General features: G+C 43.5%; 1 protein-coding gene across 2 annotated transcripts in view; it reads right to left on the reverse strand.

The window, feature by feature from the left end:
* Positions 1-18,242, reverse strand: part of cyfip1 (cytoplasmic FMR1 interacting protein 1) — a 34,984-nt gene extending 16,742 nt beyond the window's left edge. The window contains exons 1-18 of one of the 2 annotated variants that reach the window (XM_030791359.1): positions 18,088-18,242; positions 12,423-12,543; positions 12,168-12,257; positions 11,089-11,166; positions 10,711-10,812; positions 9,739-9,920; positions 8,568-8,664; positions 7,973-8,101; positions 7,370-7,474; positions 6,758-6,849; positions 6,387-6,504; positions 5,197-5,319; positions 3,849-3,974; positions 3,197-3,363; positions 2,147-2,294; positions 868-1,021; positions 619-775; positions 194-290 (exon numbers count right to left, since the gene is read on the reverse strand). In XM_030791359.1, the coding sequence (XP_030647219.1) occupies positions 194-290; positions 619-775; positions 868-1,021; positions 2,147-2,294; positions 3,197-3,363; positions 3,849-3,974; positions 5,197-5,319; positions 6,387-6,504; positions 6,758-6,849; positions 7,370-7,474; positions 7,973-8,101; positions 8,568-8,664; positions 9,739-9,920; positions 10,711-10,812; positions 11,089-11,166; positions 12,168-12,257; positions 12,423-12,539 (2,082 nt within the window). In that variant the 5' untranslated portion in view covers positions 12,540-12,543; positions 18,088-18,242. Of the gene's footprint in view, positions 1-193; positions 291-618; positions 776-867; positions 1,022-2,146; positions 2,295-3,196; positions 3,364-3,848; positions 3,975-5,196; positions 5,320-6,386; positions 6,505-6,757; positions 6,850-7,369; positions 7,475-7,972; positions 8,102-8,567; positions 8,665-9,738; positions 9,921-10,710; positions 10,813-11,088; positions 11,167-12,167; positions 12,258-12,422; positions 12,544-18,081 lie in introns of both variants that reach the window. The other variant, XM_030791360.1, reaches the window with a different exon arrangement.
* Between the last annotated feature and the right edge of the window lie 4,730 nt (positions 18,243-22,972).

Genomic DNA, 22,972 nt, shown 5'->3' on the forward strand with positions numbered 1-22,972 from the left:
GCCAATTGAACAAACAAATGAAACCTCCAGCGATCAAATTTACGGGGACCTACTTCGCTCTCTATTGAGGAAACTGCCGAAATGTTGTTCTGTCGGATGCAGCAGCTGGTTTTTTTGTTTAATCTCTGCCGTGCGATTACCCTGAAACGTGGCGTGTTTGTGAAAGCGTTATGAAAGGGGCGGGCCATCGTACCTCAGCCTCAATCTCGTCGTAGAGGAACTGTTTCTTAAATTTGGTCAGAGCGTAGTGTGCACTGTCATTATACAGGTCCAGAGGGTACAGCACATACCTGGGGACAGGGTTAAAGGTCATTAAAACTGTAACACTATTAATCTGTATCGACGTCCACATTTCAGCCATATGCATATCTTACATAAATTAACAAGCATTTGTTTTCTGCATAAACGTCAGCAAAGTACTGTGTTAATGAATGTCTACCTATACGCGTGTGGATCCATGTACACGTGCGTGTGTGTGTGTGGACTGCAGCCAACCATTGGGCCTGTGTGAAAAGCTGTGTAATGAATGGTCTGTGTGTGTGTGGGTTTGTGTGTCTGTGTGTGTGTGTGTGTGTGTGTGTGTGTGTGTGTGTGTGTGTGTAAGTGGTCTCTCCCTACTCCATCATCGAGGCCTCCTTGGTCTCCAGGATGTGGTCAGTGAGGATCCAGGGCATGGACATCTCGATGGGGAACTGGATCCTGCGGCCCATGGTCAACTCCAGGAAGAACTCCCGGAACCAGAGCTGAGAGAGATCGCAACACTGCTGGAGCGTTTCTGTAACAAAACCGCATGAAGACACAATATGAAACTGAGCATGCTCAGAAAATGGTTTGGTGTCGGCCGATTTGTGTAAGACTGGGTCTCACCGCTAAAGTTCAGCAGGTGGGTGTAGAAAAAAGACTCGCGATGAAACTTCTCGATGTCCAGGATGGTGGGACCTTCCAGACTGCTCCGCAATGTCTTCTTAGAGCCACTCTTATCAGCAATGAGTGACTCCAACATCGTCCTCACCATATACAGCTAGAGAGGCCAGGAGAGAAGAGAAGAGAAGAGAAGAGAAGAGAAGAGAAGAGAAGAGAAGAGAAGAGAAGAGAAGAGAAGAGAAGAGAAGAGAAGAGAAGAGAAGAGAAGAGAAGAGATCAGTTCTTAGTGTACTAAAGCGTATTCATTTTCATGCTGTTTTTCTCTTTCAGACAGGAGGACAAATGTGATTCACAAATGTGTTTGCATTTTAATATCCACATTATCACATATGATGATTGAGGGCACAGAGGGAGATGGGACTCCCCAGAGATGTGAAAAGGAGATTAAAGGCTTCGGTTATCACACATTCAGGCAACAGCACAGTCTAACGCATTTCATTTCACCCAGAGTGTGACAGTCTCCTGCAGATCACACTCACACTCAGTTAGACACACTGATGACTACCTGTCCATCTCCAGTCTCTTACACCCACAGAGCATAATGATACGGCTATGACACAGGCGCGCGCGCACACACACACACACACACACACACACACAGAGGTGTGGTGTAATGGTACTGGTATGTTATTGTAACTGGTAACTATTGCAACTGGTAACTTCGACCCATCAAAGCCAAAAAAAAAAAAGAAAAGAACTAAAATTGCCCACGTGACCAGCTTAAGCAGACATCTGTGTGTGTGTGTGTGTGTGTGTGTGTGTGTGTGTGTGTGCGCGTGTGTTTGTGTGTGTGTGAGATGGAGAGCTGAGCTTAGGAAAGTTGAGTTGAATCAGGTGTAGGCATTAGGAAACCCTCCAACAGCAGAGTCAGAGATGATACTGAATTACTGCTTCCCTAATCCTGCACACCTGTCACCACAAAGCTGTTTGTGTGAGAGTGCGTGAGTGTGTGTGTGTGTCTGTGTGTGTGTGTGTGTGTGTGTAAGACAAATGCCTGTTAGAGGGAAAGCAGCACTGAAATGATGACACAACAATTAGTCAGGCTCTAAATGGGATTTGGGAGAGAAAGCAGATCTTCTGTGTATTTTCTCTGAGTGTGGTGTTTGGTTTAAAGCCATTTTAAAAGCGCATTATCTGACAGGTGAAAGGGTAGCCGGGGTGAGATGAGCTCTGACGGTCATTAGCATGCTGCCGTAAGCGGGCGGGGGTGGGGGCTTCTTACCTGTGTGCTGGAGGGGCCAACAGCCCGGCGCGGGACTTTGATGTCAAAACCACCTTTAGGGTCTTTCTCTCCGCGCAGCGCTGGGTCGTTATGTGGCTCACGTCCCGTCTCCCAGTCACAGATGGTTTTACGGATAGCTTGCAGGACGCTACAAAAAGAGAACCATACGACTGCATCACGCACCAGCTATTTACAATCACTGAGAGTACTTTTATCTCCTACTGTAACGTACACCTCACCAAAATCTCCTCTGTTTAAGTTCCCAATATAAACTCAACCACGTTTTCAGATTCACTCCTAATGCCACGGGACGGTTGGTAAAATATTGGTAAAATGGTAAGACATAGAGCAAATGTGTGTTCCAATACTTAATCCTCTTAAGTAAAAACAAAATTACAAACTAAATAACTAAATTATTGACTAAATATACAAATGAAGACAAAAAGTCGAATGTTAGATCAGAGAGACGGGTGTGGCCAACGTTCTTGGAGCTTTCCCGACAGTCAGGCTGAGGAGAATGTGCAGGGTCAGACGGCAGGCAGGGGTCAGGGGTCAGGGGTCAGGGCTGAGACAGGCCCGGGCACAAGCCAAGAGACTTTTCATGGCAAAGCCGTAAAACCATCTCATCATCTAACTCCGCGTGGTTCCCTCTGCACTCTGCTCAGCATGAAACTATCTACTATACAACAAACACACGCACACATACACACACACTCACTCTCTCTCTCTCCTTTCAAATCACGCCCGCAGTCTCTGAAAGCACAAGCATGTCTCTCTGTGTGAGAAGACTCTGGAGATTTGGCCGACGCTGGGATACGGTCTGCACTGGATCTTAACTCATTACATCACAAATGGATGGAAAGTAACTTATACCTGCCATTTTGTCGCTCTGTCATAAAGTGCAATGCTTTGTTCATTCAGATTAGTGTAAGATGAAACCTGGAAACGTGGAAGAGAGGCTGTGCAAATGTCCTGGAACACGTCCAGGCATGTAAATGCAGCGTGCGCAGCTGAACACGACGCTATTTGGCCCCGCGTGAGACTCCGTACCTTTGGATGACGTTTTTCTTCTTCTTGATGGCTTGGCGGAGCGGGTCTCTGAGGGTGAGCTGGGCGAAGTCCTGCAGCGCGGCGTAGATGGTGTGACGGATGGCGTGGTTAAAAACGCTCTCCATCCGCCCCATGAGAACCTGCAGGCCTTTAATCATCGCCATCACCTAGCAACAAGGCGATACGATGGCTAATTTAGCACCGCGCGCACATTAACTCAGGACAAGATAACAGTACCGTACTTTAGAAAAATGCACACTCCTTCCGCGCTATAGAGCAGATCTTTCATCACAACTCAGGAACAAACGTACAAATCAATTAACACCATACACTCGCTTATCACTACACAGTTACTTAAACACTGCACAGAAAACCACCCAACCCCTGACACTCACTCAACACCATACACCAATCCACCACGCACTCACTCAACACCACATAAAAACCCACTTAACACTACAAAGATAATCACACATTCCCTAAACACAATCCACCACCTCAACACCACAAGCTTAACACAGTACACAGAAAAGAACTCACTCAGTAACAGACAGATCTTAAAACATCGCTCATCTCCTCCCCCCCCCCCCCCCCCCAGTCGACATTGAACCGCACTGAGAAAATCACTCAACACCACATGGGTTACACTGACCTCCACCAGGGCAAACTTCTCCTCGCTGGTGTAGTTGTATCTGGTGGCCCGTTCGTACTCCTCTGCATTGTCTGGACACTCCTTATTAGAGTATTTATCAGTGGGGTGAACCAACTTCCAAGAGTACTGGTGGAGGAAACACATAATGCACATTTATGTACTAACTTTTATACATGTTCTTCATTTATCTGTTTATTTAATAGTGATGTGATGATATATCTAGTCTGAGAGATACTGAAATATTATCACTCTTCAGTCTGTTATGAGAAAACATAATTATCAAATGGAGCATGAAAAAAGAAATTAATTCAGCTGAAGCACGTATGGAGAAGTCAGTCAGAACATTCTAGGAGAAAAAAAAAAAGGAAAGAGTCACAACCTCAATCGTTTTATGATAATTTGTTTTTTTACCTAATGGATTATGCAAATTAAGAGTTGCATCTTTTGATTAGCCAACAAGCAAAATGAATCTCTCTGTTAGGCTGTAGACAGAAAGCCAAACACACAGTCTCACAGCTAGGAAACATCATTATACCTGTTATTTTTCATTTAGCAAACTGATGAGAATTACTCCAATCTGAGAAACCCACACAACTTAAACTAACTTTAGAGGTGAGCACATTGCTGTCCTTGGGCGAACAGAATGAGCTCTAAAGGAAACCACAGGAGGGAGAGATAGAGAGGGAGAGAGGGATTCACAGGATGGAAGTGAATAGATCTCCATTCAGCTCATTACAGCAGTGGAGACAGTCTTGTGTGGGAAGGATTCAAAGACTGAGGTTGGCGAAAGGGCTGGAGCCGCGATGACACTGGGTATTATATTTGGGTTTGAAGAGTGAATGGTTTGCTCGAGGGAGATAATAAAGTTGAGAGAGACTGTGGGTGTGTGAGAACGAATGAAAGAAAGAGAGAGAGAGAGAGAGAGAGAGAGAGAGAGGTAGGGATGGAGGGAGGTAGTGGGGAAAAGTGACTCTCTGATGCATAGCTGCTCATTAAATCCCGGACTCATTAAGCAGTGCCTGACAGAGTGAAGTCTCAATCAGATAATTTAGTTAGAAACTATCGACCCTGACATATCAACTTCCCTCTTCTGGTTGATAAGCACCAGAGGATCTAAGAAATACTAGAAAAAAAAAAAACAGATCTGAAAGCCAGCAGTCAGTGTTTTCACTGGGTGTTACTCCAGTCAAAGGAACTTTGTACAACAGCGATGACTGGATGGTTCGGGGTGAGGGGCGGAGCTACTCCTATACTGCATCTGATGACTGCAAATAAGGAACAAGACTAGTCCTGTACCCCCTCTGCTCTTCTGATTGACTGAATGCAGACAGAGGGTGTGGCCACTCACCACCTCCATGACATGGGCGCTCCACTGAGACAAAAGTTGGAGACCCTGCAGAGCCAAATCAAACAACTTCCTGTATTCTGCATCAGACTTCTGAGTCTCCTGACGACCTGAGCCAGTGACCACCTGGGGGGAGAGAGAGAGAAAGAGAGAGAGAGAGAGAGAGAGAGAGAGAGAGAAAGACAGAGAGAAAATATCAAAGAGAGAGGTCAGCACAGGTTCAATTGGAAGAGAGCACAGTCAACTCCACCCTATCACTGCACACATAGAGACCTGAGCTCCAAAAAAAAAAAACAGTGAGTTGAAAAACACAGCACACACAGAAGCTTCTCCATTCTGAAGCCACTCATGGTGTGAGAGTTCGTTACGCGTTTCTCACTTATGCTCTTCTGTCACATCCTCAAATCAGTCCCCACATTTGCATTTTAATCAAACAGAGTTTATGTCTCTTAAGAATCTTCACCAAAGCTCATTTTACTGAGACAAGCTGACGGCAGATACAGCTCCACTCTACTGGTTCTGGAGCGTTCCATCGAATTCTGTGCATAAGAGGTTAATGATTAGGTACTTGTTTCTGTATTTGCTTGAGCTGTACTTGGATGGAGGGGTCAGAAATCGGTGATGCCGTTACCATAGCGATCCCTAACCGTTACCAAACAAACACTTACAAATAAAATTACACCAGCAGCAACTGTAAATTCGCCTGTGGTCTATCTTCATTCCTTTCGCTGGCCGAAAACGCTTGTTAAATTTAATTGGTGCACCTCAATCACTCAGAACAGTAGACCCAGAGAGAAAACCAAATGCGTGTTCGCCATTATTTGGCACTTAATCATATGGGAGATTATGGGCGTCATCAACCTTACTGCAGATTACTGTTCTCACCAGCCAGAAGGTAAACAAGCAGATAAGTATTTTCCCTTTTACCAACAACATCAAAATCAGTCTCTACTCAATAAACTCACTTCCTATTTCATGCAGAACCGGATCACATCTTGCAAAGGGCCTTTGTGTGTGTGCGTGTGTGTGCATGCGTGTGTGTGTGTGTGTGTGTGTGTGTGTGTGTGTGCGTGAGTGTGCATGAGTGTGCGTGCGTGCACGTGCGTGTGTGTGTGTGTGTGCGTGTGTTTGCTCCTCGTCTTAGACGTTTGGTACCGTGTGGTTCCCGGCTGATTTTGACGTTGGCGGCTCACCTCATTGTTGCTGTAGCGCGCGAGCTCGGAGATAAAACGCATGTGATCCTCTCGGATTTGAATCATCTGTTCACAGATATTATACTGGGGGCTACTGCCAGCCGACGTGCAGGACCACCTAACACACAGACACAGACAGAGAGAAACCAGACACAGACAGAGAGAAACGGTTCAATCTCTTTTTTTTTTTTTTTTATGGTTTCTGATAATCTTAAGATCGCTTCAACCCACACACACTGGCTTCTTGCTTGGTAGATTTAGATATGGACTCCATTTCCCAGAAGGCCGAGCTGTAGGGCATATATAACTATATATATATATATATATATATACACACACACACACACACACACACACACACACACACACACCTGGACTTGTTCTCCTCGTAGTGAGCGCTGGTCTTAATGTACCGAGACAGCTCGATTTGCATATCTCCAAACAGAGGCACCACCTGCAGCTGCTGTAATTGGCATGAGGAAAGAGGGAAGCAGGTTTTAATAAAACGTATCCTCTTTTAAAGTCAGATCTCGCAAAAAACACACAGACTAAACAGGCTGCTTCAAATTGGTTCGAAACTGGCAAACGCTGTGCGGGAAAGAACACGATAAACCAAAGGAAATCTGGAAAGAGAACTTTTTGGTAACGGCGCAGTTATGCAAGGACAGGAGTTTCATTAAAAAAAAAAAAAAAAAGAGTGGATATTAGAGTAGGTGAAAGGAAGAAGGTAGAGCTGTGGTCCAGTGGCCATACAAGGACACCGTGGTGGTGGGGAGGTAAATGCATCCATGCATTCTAAAGAACGCCTGATGAATGCAAAGCACAGCAGTGCTATCCTTTTCTTTCTGCTTAATCCTTTTCTTTAATCATCTCTCTCTCACGTACGCACAGACACACACAGAAAAAACAGACGCGCGCTGGGCGGGCAGACAAACATTCCGCAAGGACACAAGACACAAGCACCCACACACATTGGAACGTACCTTAAAGAACTTATCGATCTTGGAGAGGTTGATCCGTTTCTTGGCGTCCAATTTGTAGATGTTACTGTTAGTCCCATCCATCAGGTACAGACCAAAGCCCATGACCTGCAGAACATATTTCGCAACGACTCAAACCCTCGTCTGTTCACTTTACATCAACTCTACGTTCTGTCTCCATTTTACACGCACGTACAGAAACACAAAACTTCACCTGGGGACAGTCTAGGCCTTCATTAACGAATAACTCACCATTTAAACTTTTGCAAGGGGTATTAAACTTTCCATACGACTACAGTTCAGGACTTGTCTCGAGGGACGAACGCGTCTTTAGAGCAGAGTTTTTCAGTCTATTCCTACGGAACCAAAAGCAGCCCAAGTTCTTTTTTCACTCCAGCTCAGATTTAGGCCATCTCATTAATCTTACAATTGATTGTCAAGCCCTCATGGTGAGCGGGGGGTGGGAGGGGGTCTGAATCAGATCGGTCTACGCTGAACGAAAAAGAGAAGCCGCGAAACACAGATATAGGGTTTTTTTTTTTCTTCCTCTCAGACCCTTGATGCCGTGTGAGATGTAATCGAAGTCAGGGCTGTCCGCGGACTTACTTTGAGCAGCATATGCTTCTCGCTTGGCGTGAGGTACATTTTATTTTCGTAGTAGTCCACGCACAGGTTGACGATGTCTGCCAAGAGCTCGTCGTAACCGTTAATGACCTCCAGCTGCTGCTGCAGGGACTGCGAGGCAAACAGAGAGAGAGAGGTTAGCATCAAAGGTAACACGCGCGGTTTGACTTCAGCTTGCCTTCACACGCAGAGCAGATTATCTTCAAAACAGCACGCAATTAGCTTCGGCTACACATCGAACCTAACTCACACCGAGAGAAAGTTAGTGACAAATCCACACTCAGCGGGACAGTTCGTTTTACCCCAAAGAACCTCACTTACGAGGCAGAAAATACACCAACTCCTCACTTTTCAGGGTAGGTACTGAACAGACAAAGTGTGAGGCAACACTATATGTCATGTGGATCATTATTCTAAAACTCTAAAACTAAACTTTAGCATAACTATAATAAGCATAGCATTTAGTAATGACGTTGCCACGATGACTAACATGCTCCATATCATGTCTGATGATAACAGCTTTTCATTAACGATGCAAAGAGTGAAACAGAAGCGAGGTGGCTGATTGGTGGGATACCTGTGTGATCTTGTTGTGATTGGCCAGAAACATGGACAGGTTCTGAGATTCCTGAATAGAGGATGGCTCAGACATCTTTCTGAGGAACTGAGCAGCTCTTTGGAGAACAAATGAGGAAGAGAAAGAGAACATGACAGAATAAGAGAAAGAGTTGAAGTTAGAACACTTTGCTTAGATGCCATCACTTCCTGCAACTCTTTTTCAGATCATTCAAAAGTTTCCCGGTTTAGTCAGTGCACCCGTTTTTGTTTTTTGTTTTATGTTTTTTTTTCTCTCTCTCATTTTACTTTTATTTATCTTTAATCCATCTTTTCTTGTGCAGTTTGGTGTGTTTTCTCGTGTGTAATTTTCTCTAACTACTCTTCTTTTGTTTTGTTCTGTGCGGCTGCAAGTACAGAGTGCAAGAGAGGGAGAGAGAAATCGACGGGTTTTCTCTCCGACTCTGACATTTTCAATGGAGCCCACAGCAGGGAGGCTCTCTCAAATTAAACTTCAATCCGACCGCAGCCGCACACAGCGTCAGTCTGATACACACACACACACAAACACACTCTTCTACTGAAAAAAAGGAATGTTCACACACACACTGCACTCAGCTATTCAGACAGGGTTTCTCTCACATTCACACACATGCACCCACACACATATGCACACACCCACAAACACACGCACACACACACAAACAAACACCCACACACACACTCACACACACTGTGTGAAAACACTAGTGTCTGTGTAAGCATACATTCAGTATCTTTACTCTCTAACACATCTGTTTATGTCCGGTTTATGTCCTCCATAAACTGTCTGTTTCTCTGACAGAATTCATTACACAGCAATCAAAGACATGCTTCAAACACTCTCTAGCAACTCTGCTAGAATGAACCCTACTTGATCTTTGAGGCAAGCACTTCATTCTATGGCTCAAAGAAATGTTGATAAGCTGTTACTTATACATAGATAAGAGACCTGCTTGACTGCCACCTAGTGTTGAAATAGAATAATACAGTGTGAATTAGGAATGACAGACAAGAACATGACAGATGTTACCTCTCACAGAAAGAGAGGGAGTGAGTGTGTGTGTGTGTGTGTGTAGACAAGAACATAACAGATGTTACCTCTCACAGAAAGAAAGTGAGCGTGTGTGTGTGTGTGTGTGTGTGTGCGTTACCGTTTGTAGGCTGAGTGGTCATTCTTGACGCTGCATTTCATGTTCTTCAGCTCATCCAGCACGGCGAACATGTTGATGAATTTGCCCAGAGTGAGTAAATAGGCCTCTGACACAAAGTCCTTCCTCCTCTCAGCGTGGCACAGACGTCTCACCTCCCCACAGAAACGGTCTATGGCCGTACGCTACGCAGGCCAGCACACACACACACACACACACACACACACACACACAGAGAGAGACAGCACATTATTTATCTAATGCCACCCAGGTGTCATCAGGGCTGAATGGAAATGGAAATGACCCTGTTCCCTAGGGTGAGTGTGCTGGCCAGCGTGAACTGCGGTCAGTGATGCCAGAGGCCCTGGTTCTTGTGAGTAGCATAAGATGAATGACACTTAACAGTGCCAGACCTGACAGTGCGAGGATGCATTCACAGGAACTCTGTGTTTGTCTCACACATTTTATCTGAGTTGGCTTTGGCGTAGAGGATTAAAGCGGATCACGAGTGACTCGACAATTAATTTGTGATAAAACAAATTAATAACTAACGAAAATAAAAAATGACGCTATTGCACGGCAAATCGTTATAAAATGTCATTGAACGCTCGTGAGAATGTTCTTGTCTCTGAAGCACAAGCGAGGTGTCTTCTTGTTTTGACAGTTTCCAGCGGAACATCATTAAAGAGCGAAGAGAAGCAAACAGGCGTGAAAGCGTGCTCTAAAAAGCCTGGGCCTTCTTTCTCCTTACATACTTCTACTTTGGATCTCACCTGGGACACAACTCTGTGATTCCTGATTGACGTTTACGGTCTGGCAAAAACGAAATCTGCAGAACCTTTCGGCGCCAGGACAGGAAGTTGCTCCTCTTTGTTTAACTGACATTATCTAAGTCTTTCGTGTGTGCTCATACATATCTTTTCGGACATCAGTCTTTTCTGTGTACTCATAAGAACGGTTGACAAACAGAAATACCTGGAAGTACATGAAGTTCATGAGCTTGGTGACCTCTGGTTCCAACACCTCCACCGTCTTCTCATAAATCTCCACCCTGTTTGGCTGCTCGTTACATTTCACCTGACAGAGGGATGGCGAGAAGGAGGAGAAAAGAGAAACAGAAAGAGTAAAAGGACTTAAAAATGACCAAAAACAATTCAAAGGGAAGTACCCTTCAAAGCAAAGATTATCGGGGCGAGCCTTGATCCACCAGGGCAATGGCTTAGTGAGTTATTACGTGTACTGAGAGGTAGGGTGACCACTGAAGTATATGAGATGGTTTCCGGAATCAGTGTTGAACTGTTGTCGTGGTATATGGTGTAGTGGTGTGGTTACCACGGTTACAGAGTGTGTTACCTGAGGAATGGCTCTGGAGCAGCTCCTCCAGGTGTACAGCATCACTGCATACTCCTGTCCTTCCTCTAGCATCTCATTCTGTACGCACACACATGGACACGCACACGCACACACATGCACATGCACACGCACACACACACGTGCGCACACGCACACACACACACACACACACACACACACACACACACACACACAGAGAGAGGAGGAAAAACATGCTGAAGTGTAGGCCTTGTCTGCATACAGTAACAAAACAAGTTCATTGTTGTTCCCAGTCTACCATAAACTCACAGAATTAACTGAGGCATTTTACATACTTATAAGACTTTACACCAATATCATCACAACACAACATTTTAACTGACTAAAACACAATACCATCAAAACACATGAAACACAGTGGCTGCTTAAGCAGCCTGAGCATATTAAAAAGACCTCTGATGGTGTTAGATTCTGATTTACACTTAGATTCACAGCTATGAACATGACAGCTTGTGGGTTCCCCCCACCACACAAACAAGCACACAAACACGCACACACACTCACACATTCACAAACACACACATTCACACACTCACAGAGCTGAGAGCTGGTTAAGAAGGCTCTTGAGCTCATTGTCACAGAGTGGCTCTGTATACTAAGCTGTGTTTGATGTGAACTGGTTGCCTCTGAAAAAATCATTAGTTCTCACTAATGGGGCGGACAGCGTGTCCACCTCTACAAAGTCCATTCATTACACAGCTATTCACACAGGGCCAGGGCTTGGCTTCAGTCCCCAAACACACACACATACACACACACACAAACAGACTCTCTCTCGCTCTCTCACACTCACACACACACACAAACAAACAAACACAGACTCACTCTCTTTCTCCCTCTCACACACACACACACACACACTTAAAAAGGCTCTGGCAGGGGCCCTGACAATGAAGCCCTGATAGACCTCAGATTTACTCCAGTTCACTATAGTTCATTATCCCAAATCAACTCTTTGTGTGTGTGTCTGGCAGCAGAGCTAGAGAGCACAGCAGACAGAAAGCTCTGCGCGCGCGTGCGTGTGTGTGTGTGTATCTTACCATGTTGGAGTGGATGGTGGCCTGTTCGATGTAGCGGGCAATACCAGTGACAAAAGCATTTCGATCCTCAAAGTTAGTGTTGAAGTTTGGCTAGAGAGAGGGAACAGGGAAATTATCATCAATCTTCTCTTTTTCTCTACATATCAAACAAACATTGTAATATGTGTCAGTAACTGTTCTAGGATCAGTTTGTGAGGTGTGTAAGTGTCAGTCGGTGTGTAATGTGTTAGGAGCTGATCTGAGATCAGTGAGTACCTGGTACATGATGGACGATGGGAGGGGCTCTATGCAGGGCTGCTGATCTGGGAGCGGGAGCTCCTCCAGCAGGTCCACATTGGACAGGGCATCCTCCAGAGTGACTGTGGACGCCATGGTTCTGCAACACACATCCAATCAGAGATTAGTCCAATCATGCTGTGAGATTACAGAACAGACAGACACAGATACACAAGCACAACTGTGACATTTTTGGATGTCCTTGACAGTGTAACAGAATATTTCCTTTTGTGACAAAAAAAAAAAGTAGGCCAAACTACTGATTTACAGAAGCATAAAATCAGAACTGAAATTAGTAATCTGAACACATGGGTAAATAAACAGAGCGCTCATGCATAATCCACATACTCGCACAACGCGGTCAGGCAGAAACAGTACCAAATATAAAAAAGGCAAACACCTTCACACTCCACGGACAGCCAGCATACAGAAACACAGAGACCTTGAAAACAAAGGAAATGTTTTGTAACCTTAGTAACAGCGGAGAGGAAAGCAAGCGTCAGTGCCACAGATTGACAGCAAGATTAAAAAAAGACCCTGAGAACTGCCTCCACGCTGGTAATTTAGAGATTGAGAGTCAACACTTCCTCACACACACACACACACACACACACACAAGAAAGCTTTCTCATACACAGCAAAATCAGCAGTGTTCACATCTTACATTGCGATCTTACACTTCCTGGACAAGCTCAGCCTGGATTTCCTTAGACCTCTATTTTAAGTGGAAAGTCGTCCATTTAGTCCAAGACTTTAACCTTTATTTTAAATGGAGAAGCTGTCAGTTAGTCCAAGACTCAGACTAAAACCTTTCAGAGACCTCAGGGCTGGGGGGGGAGGGGTGTCATCCAGGTCAAATGGCCCCCCTGAGTAAAGATGATTATGAGCAGTGAGTAGCAGAGAACAGGACTGAACACTAACTGTCAGTGTGAACTGGAGCAGCGTTGAGCCCCAGCGAATGTGAGGGAAATCTAAAATGAACTCTGTGCACACACTCACTCACTGAATCAAGAGATCTCCATCTATCTCTATATCTATCTATATGAATTCCTGCTTTGTGTGGCTGATAGAGTATATGAAGGCTATGCATCGCTCTATGTTAGCTGCTCCAGTGGAAGGCAGAGTTTCGTTAGGCCTACTCTGACATGTGGCATTTCTGTCATGAGCTGATGACTGACCAAATTCTCACTGTATAATAACCCACCCGTTAATGACTCAGACCTCTACTTGCCAAAATCAAAAGCTGCAGTCCACACACACACACACACACACACACACACACACACACACAGAGTGGAGATTCAGTAATGCAGAACGAGTCAAGTGAAGCCTGAGGAAAAAACATCAACAACTGTGTCTCTGCAAGAACAGACACTTTATTGGAGGAAACTGACTTCACTCACACTTACTCATGCGCTCTCTCTCTCTCTCTTTCTCACACACACGTGCATACACCACTTACAGTTGTGTGTGAACTGGAACTGCCGCAGGAAGAAATGAAAGACTGTGACTAACAGCTGCAAGCCCAAGAGTCAGCCCACAAGGTTAACTAATCCACTCACAGCATTCACTGCAAGCAAACAATGCCTTTAACACACTACTGGAATATCCACCAACACCAAAGTTGGTAGATATTCAGCTTAAAGTCGGTGGTAAAACAGAACCAAGAGTTTCCTTTCAAGGGCGTTGACAACACATTAACCAAAACAACCTCAGGTGAGCGGAACTTGAATCCACAAACAAACCTCAATATTCTCCACTACCGTCAGTAATTCTTCATACAGACCATACAATCAGGAACAAGGGTTGAAGCACAAAAAAAAACCCTTCCTCTAACTGAATCACAGTCGACACAGACTGAAGCTCTGGCTCAATTCGGCTTCATTCAAAAGACTGCGTAAGCTAGCCAAGGAGCTAAAGACCAAGTGAACAGCAAAACGATGCATGTGGGATTACGCCCGGAGAAAAAAAATTCTAGTTTCATTCCAGACTAGCAATGTCGCCTTGTCTACGCATTCTTGATATGTTCTTGTGAAACTTTGGCTGACTGCAGAGGAGGAAACAGGGCGTTTTGCTGGAGTCGTCCGTAAGACACTCCAAGCAAGACTGAGCCCTCGCTTGCTCTCTTGAAACAGCTAAACTTCTTTATTCTAAAGCTAACAATAGCAGCAAAAAAAAGTCTGTCTGTCTCAGAGATAGACTTGCTTACTCCTCACTTAAAGAGGGAAGTGGGGGTTAAACCTGAACACAGACACTGTCGGTGATTCAACACTGCGTTCAGTTGTGTGCTCTCACATACTGAATGGATTTTTATCAGGAATGTTTTGGAAAGTCTGATGATATTTCAACGAACTGCTTTAAACAGGCTTTTATCAGGAATATTCTAGAAGGTCCGACCATATTTTGCCCAATGTTCAAACACAGGGGGACTAGTGAAGGCTGTCTCATGATGGCATTACAAGCTTTATTGCTAATTTGTACAGCTGTGCTAAATGTGTTAACTCATGCTTCAAAGTATAGCCTATCTGGTTATTGTTATTAATAGTCAGCATCCTTCACAGATGTCCTCCGTTTTCTCCAGTCACGGGGCAAAACAGAAAGTCCTGAGCTACTTAAGATGGGCCTGTCACAGTTCCTCTTCCTAACTACAGTGCCCCTAACCACCACCACCACTAAAAAAAACCCTGACATAGCAAGAAACCAGCAAACTAATGACTTCTGTTCATTCCAACAAGGTCCATGCAGCAAATACAAACTTCCATCGGAGACAGTCCCGGAGTGCCTTCAGCCACAGCAAGTCTGATCCTGCCCTAACACGCACAACTGAATGGTATGAACCCGAAAAAAAATAAAGAAAAAAAAAAAAACAGGTAGAAAAGGTCATATAACTGTCATATGACACAAAATAAGATTTAGACAAACAGTCCGCTGTGGAACTGCACGCAGGGCTGGATATATGACAGCTTCTGATGAACAACACGTAAATGTAATTCACCGAGGGTGACTTGGCATTTGTTATTGCTCAGTATGCGAATGACGACATTCCTGAGAGAGCGCTAGCAGCGGAATAGAGAGGGAAGCTGATGTGCCTGAAATAAAGCACAGAGACTCCGCTAACACTGAGAGGGAACAGCTGTGATTTTCCAGTGCCATACAGGCATGGGCGAGACTATGCTGAGAGTAGAATGTACTAGGAGTGCATTCAAAATGAACTGGTTTCAAACGTTTCCGTTTATGTCTGTCTGTGTGAAATAAATCTACATGGTAGGCTATTTTGATACTGATATCAGAAGACCCAAAATATAGTTGCTAAGTTCCACTTGTTTTTTTTGGGTTGGGGGGGGGGGGGGGGATGGGGTTAAGTCTCGTGTTTGAAATACACTCATTCAGTTGACCAGTACTTTTTTCATGTTCACGTTGGGCATTTTCTCACAAATCAAATAATATTAGCCTAACCAAGGCCACCCTGTCTAAAAATGTAATGTTGACTTTCATTTCAAATAAAATCTAATATTCACACCACTTTCGGTACAAGCAACATCAAACTGTAAACATTCTGCAACAATGCTGCAATTCTTACCAATCAATTCTGACTCTGACCTGTAAAACACAGGTATGAGTGCTCTCCAACACTGAACAGCAGGAATGACAGTGATGCACAGGACAAGACTGAGTATGTGCTGCAGAAGTGGACTGAAGCATACACTCACACAAAGGACATGCAGAGAGCTCTGGTGACCTTGCCTGGGTACACTGTGCCTTCCCTTTCCCTGCCAACCTGGTGGAGATAAGCTAGCACCACACTGTGTGTGTGTGTGTGTGTGTGTGTGTGTGTGTGTGTGTGTACTTTTCCTGTCCTCCAAAAAGCACCAGACAAACCACATATTTCTCAGTCAAAGCATAAACACTGACCAGCTCAAACACACACACACAGAGCAACATGAACCACCAACATCAAAGAGCATTCCCATAAAATTCATACCTACAGGTCTCTCTCAATCTTCCTGCTTCTCACATCAAGACATGCACAGCACTTTTGCACATTCACACAGCGTTCAGCTAGGTGAGAATGCCAAGCTCAGTGTCAATCTCTGCAGAAATTAATTCTGACGTTTCATCAGTTCTGCAAAGGTGTTGCATAAAGATGATGCCCCTTTCCTGCATACAAAAAACTTACACTCCTCTGTATGGGTACCACTGTAGAATACTGTTCCAAGTTAACAAACTTTTATCTCGGTCATACACACACACATACACAAACACACACACACACACAGTAAACCCTGTTGTGTAATGCACCCACATTCTCACAAAGCAAGTTCATTAAGAACAAAAGTGGAACTAAAACACAGTTTCGAAAATTGGATTAGACAACATTTCACGCATAAGAAAACAAAACAGAATGCAGATATTTTTAATATAACTCTGCACTCCATTTACATATGATATAAAAGTGATGCTCAACTCTAAATGAAGACAGAACTGAACAAGAATTAAGCTGCTCGGTATAAGAGCGTAGCCCACCGTTTGTTTTGACTTTTCACAAGCTCCAAGTGGAACGTCAGACCTATCTGATCTCAAATCAGTTTGAAACAGAAAAAAGGAACCGTAAGTTTGGATAAAGACGATGATAATAATAACAGTCTCTGATGGGTGTGTCTGTATAGTACTCCCTCTGAAACCAGTCCAAACATCCACACTAATTCAACCAACTCCCTGAAAGGGACATCGCCACTTAAAGCAATACTGAGAACCTCAGTCTTAAACGAATGCAAAGGGCTCTGACTGCAACCAGGTTTAATTCGATTTGTTCTATGCATCTACTCGAGCCTCCAAAAATGAATAATTCCGACATAAAATCACCATAATTACAGTAGTTTATATTTGCGTCAACTATGTATTCTAATCTGGAAACCATTTTATGAAAATGGATACAGAACCCCTGATATTACACATTATCTAGCAATATGAAACGGCATCAGCGTATTATATTTAAAAATAAATGCATTAATTCCACTGAGTTTGGACTAAATTAAGATAGTGTATGTATGCATGGGGCAGTTAAGGTGGAAATATTGACTTTCAATAATTACGCTTCTCTTTAAAAGAGCTAAGCACATTTCCAGCACTCGTCTCTTTTTAAAGGACTCGCCACCTTCGTGGTAATTAACATGGGAGAATTTGGAGACGGACTTATCTTACTGAGCGAGAGACTATCCGTAGTCCACAGTCCTTACTATGTTTCACATACTACAAAAGAAATACTTTCAAAGCGAGACGTTCGCCTGTGCCGAAGTTTTCAATATGCCACTCTAACTGAAGACTGTATACCTAGCAAGACATTAATAAACTACCTATACTTTGCGTTGACTCAACAAACCTCGGCAGATTAGTCATACACGAACTCGCAACGGCCTACAAGAATGAAGTCAGGAATTTGTTCGATCTTACATTCTTACTTGTCTACTACGTGAACGCGCGATGCAAAACTGCTTTATTTCACTCAGATTGAATTTCTTGAGTTTCATAAACCATCTGAAATTAAAAGATACGGTACAAACACAAAAGACAACACCCAGAAGAAACAAACTTTTCAGTAACGGCAGGAACTTAGCACAGCTGACTGAGGCTAACCCACCCTAACCTTTTTTCCAGGGAAACTGATCCAGTCGGGTGGCTTTAGAAATCCATTTGACAAAGGACCTCTGAAGTTAGATGGTTCTGTTCGGGTCCCAGTGCCTAGGTCGTCGTCTCAAAGTTAAACCTGAGACAACAAAACTTTTCCTGTACCGCGATGGAATCTTGCCTTTCGACTATGTTATCGCAGGCAGGCGGAGGACACAAACTGGGAGTTCCTGTCTCACTGTAACAGGGAAATTCAACAGGAAACTCCAGCTCGGCTGTTCAAGGGCTCTCCACTAGGGGCGTTCGGGATCAGGTCTACATAGAATTTAGTTCCTCGTACATACCCCGGTTTATAGTCCTTATCTGCAAGTTTTTGACGTTTTATTGTTTACACCACTGAACACCGTATCTCTGAATATTTGAATTTCGACTGTTACTCACACAGCGGAAGACTAATTCCCGCCAGAGCTAGTGCCTCAAAAATTCATATATTCTTGAATTACTCTGCAATGAGCAAGTACAAAAAACTTGACTTGGGCTACAGTTTTGTATCCAAAACTTGCTTTATGGCTGAGCCGAGAAAAATGTACGACAAAAGAAAAAAATGTATTCATAAAAATCAAACACATTCATTATCCCTCTATCCTCCTGAGAACGAGGCTGGGTTTATTTTAATTTTTATGGCTTTGTTTTATTCGAGTATTGCACAGCGGTACGATTTGTGTCTCTATAAGGATGTTGTGATTTTGCGTTAGTAAAACAGGGTTTTCTGCACCGCAGCAGATGTTGTACCTGTTGGTTCAGAAAGCTAAAAGCTATTACCAGCTTGCAGATATACTGTGAATGTCTTTTCTCTTTACCATTGCTGTTAATAGTAAAGGCTGTCTCAATGTGTGTGTGTGTGTGTGTGTGTGTGAGTGTGTGCGTGTGGGCCATGTAATATTCCTAGCACGCTTTTACACATGGCCTTAAATTACATTTTTCTGGCAAAGCATGATGAATAATGGGGCGGGGGCACAAAAAGTAGCCTGTGAGCCCATGACCACCTTAATCCGCCACTGGAACCAGCCAATTGCTTTTTGCTCTCTGGTATACAGTTGTTTCCTGTGACTATTCTTCTACTTGCTTGAGCGACCCCCTTAATTCCCACTGTGTTCTCAGGAGGACATCCTGGGCTTTCCAGTGATACCACATGTGTTATGGTGGGATGCTGACAGCTTCCTCCTCCTCATCTCATTTCATTTACTGCCGCTTATCCGGGACCGGGTCGCGGTGGTAGCAGGCTGAGGAGGCTGGCTCGGACGTTCCTTTCCCCAGCCACATCCACCAGCTCCTCCTGCGGGATCCCATGGCATTCCCAGGATAGCCAAGATACATAATCCTCCCAGCGTGTTCTGGGTCTGCCCCGGGGTCTCCTCCCAGTTGGTCATGCCCGGAACCTCTCCACAGGTGTACCATAACGTGCACACGATACACTTTAACGTGCCCATGAATGCAAGAAACAGAAAATTATTTGGCCCCTCACAGGCTCCGAATCATCACCTCCATTTTCATCAATTCATTTTTGTTGCTTTTTTGTTTATTAATTTAGTTTTGAGGCTACTTTCCCTAAATGATAAATGGCAATTTTGTGTTGTGAATGATGAATGAAAATGACGAAACATGGCTCTGTTTTCATCGTATCACGACAGTTTTAATCAAATCGGCTTTAAGTTAATCAAATCACTTGATAATTTATCACTCTATTTTTAATTTCACATCCATTATTACCGCTCTATTTTTCAGTTCATGCGCATTTTCATCACCATTTTTATCAATTAGTTTTTGTTACTTCCACCCCTCATAGGCAGCCTCCCTCTTCCTCTCTGAACAAAATGGCCTCTATAGGAACAAGCACATTTTATGGAAAGGGAAAAGGTATGTCAAATATTGTTTGATTACCACTTTGTGAGTATGATATTCATATATTTTCCTGTTTATTACCATGTCAGTTATTATGAAGTGAGTTTTTAGGATAGTTTAATTATTTGTGACGTGAATAATCAATTTAACAATGTCCTCCATAATGGACACTGGGACGATCTTAATGTTTTTCACATTTCCATTTTGTTGTAGGAGACAGAACTAAGGCAGAGGAAATTTTGTACAAAATAAGTAAGGGAGACTCAGATGTAGATTTATCAGATGAGGAAAATACTGAGGATATGTTTGAGCCTGCTGAAGAACAGGTAGAGAGCTCTCTCTCTCTCCCTGTCTCACTCTCTCTCTCTCTCTCATTGTCTCTCCCTGAGTTGAGTCTGACTTATGAAGGTATATGTGAGCATTTGTCATATTCCCCACTGAACCACAGGTCCACTTTTTCATTATTAATGGATGAGGCAGAGTGCTCATCAGATGAGTTGACAGACTCAGAGCAAGATGAAAGGCGTCGCCCACTGTGGACCAGGAGTAGCATGTAATGTTTTAAGTTTAACTCAGTATAACCAGAAAAAAAGTGTATCAAAAAAATCGAAATTATATGTTGGTAATATTCTTAGTAGCTCAGTATTACAAATTCTGTGTATATATTAAATAATATAACGACTACAGCTATATTTCAGTGATTTAGTGTTGATTTGCTGTTTAACTGTGTATACTGAGTATACTGAGGAGGAATTAGTTAATAACATTTAATAACATTTCTTTGTCTGTCTTCATCATAATAGATTCTCACCTGTGCTACCTATGCCTCCTGATTTCCACAATGACCCTACAACCCGTGCAGACTGGAGTCCAATTCAATATTTTTCCCAGTACATTGACAGGAATGTCTTTGAAAACTTGGCAACATCTACAAATCAACGTGAGCTTCAGATTAGAAGAGTGTGTCTGAATACCACATCGCAAGAAGTGCAGACCCTCTTTGGTCTATCAGTCTACATGGCCTGCCTTGGCTACCCATGAATCAACATGTTTTGGGCCAAAAAAACAAAAGTGCCAGTCATAAGCAACACAATGACAAGTAATAGGTACTTCAAGTTGAGGAACTCGCTAAAAGTTGTCAATGACTTGGAAGTGACAGAAGAAACAAGGAAGACTGACTCTCTTTGGAAAGTCAAGCCACTCCTTGACAGAGTGAAACAAGGCTCCCTGAGCCTACCAAAACCAGGAAAGGTCTGCATCGATGAGCAAAATGATTCCTTTCACCGGCCGCTGTCCAATCGGACAGTATGTCCCAGGCAAGCCACATCACACTGGACTGAAGGTATTTGTCCTTGCCTCTCCGGATGGTCTGATGTTGGACTTTGAAGTGTACAGAGGAAAGAGTACCTTCACTGAAATGGGATTGGGCATTGGGGCAGCAGCAGTCCAATGCATAGTTGAATCTGTGCCAACAGGACCTCAGGTGGTCTCTGACCAGTACTTCACGTCAGTGAACCTTATGGGTGCATTGCTGGAGAAGGTTTCCCAGCCACTGGAACCATAACCAGAACCAGAACCAGAACCAGAACCAGAACAGGATACCAAAGCCATGCAAGCTGCTTGCTGACAAACCACTGCAAAAAGAAGGAAGAGGAGCAACGACGATGGTGGTCAGATGGACAGATGGGCTGGCTCTCACGGAATGGTACGATAACAAGCCAGTGCTCATGGCCTCTACGGCACATGGGATAGAGCCTGAGGACATCTGCACCAGATGGTCCAACAAAGAGAAAGCATGCATCCAGGTGAGAAGACCAGCCGTCATCACAGAGTACGACAACAACATGGGTGGAGTGGACTTGTGTGACCGCGTCATAAGCTTCTACAGTATGTAAAGCAGAACCAAAAAACGTGTGATCTTTTTTTTCTTTGATATTGCCATCACAAACTCTTGGATCCAGTACAAGTCTGACTGCAAAGCCCTGGGCCAATCTGCAAAATACACTCAACAATACTTGGAATTCAAATTGCACCCGGCTGAAGAGCTGATGGATAAGGTAACAGCTGAAAACAGTAAAGAGAGTGAAGAAGAGTACAAACCATCAGAAAACCATCAACAGGATTCCACAACCAGAGATATCCTTGCGTAAACATGGAGCAATGCACATGCCAGAGATGGTTGACTACAATCATGCAGAACGATGCAGGAATACGGGCTGCAACGAGAAGACATACATGCGATGCACCAAATGCAAGATGTTCCTCTGTATTACCAAAAAAAGAAACTGCTTCCTGAAATACCATCACTAAAGTCAACACTCAGAGAAAAATAACACGTAAAGAAAAGCAAAAGAAATGAACAGAACTTCAACTGTAAAATATCTGGAATCAGCAAATAACAGACAAAGAGAAGTCAGAAACAGCAAAATGGGAAAAAATTAAGGACAAAATAAGTTACTCAAAGAGAAATCGCAAGCAAAAGAAATTAAAGACCAAGGAAGCTTTTAGTTATATAGAAATTGAACTGTTCCATCCTTAAAATCGACAAACAAGTAAAAGAAAGATAAAACAAAAGGAATTAAATGATATGCAATTAGTTTAATATGGCTGTATGGCTGGATTTCTTAAAATTTTGTGTTGTCAAGTTTTACTGTACTTTCGCATCAATATCACCCCACCGTCTACTACAGTGGACGTGCTATAAAAATAAAAATAAAAGCAACTTTGAAAAAATCAAAGTTGTCAGATTTTTTTTTTCACCCTACACATGTAGGAAATCACAAAAAAACTAAATTGAAAGACACCTCTTTTTCTTCGGTTCTCAGGAGGCTGTAGATTTATTTTACACGTGCATTCAACACATTGAGAAATACACTCTGAGGCAATAACAATATATATATTATCCTAAAACAGCAGAAATACATTAATTTACAGACTATTCGCATATCTCCATAACTGGACGAGACAGACCCGTTGAAGCTAGACAGAGTTGTTTCCCTACG

The sequence above is a fragment of the Chanos chanos genome, chromosome 14 (assembly GCF_902362185.1).
Source record: "Chanos chanos chromosome 14, fChaCha1.1, whole genome shotgun sequence".
Taxonomy (NCBI): Eukaryota; Metazoa; Chordata; class Actinopteri; order Gonorynchiformes; family Chanidae; genus Chanos; species Chanos chanos.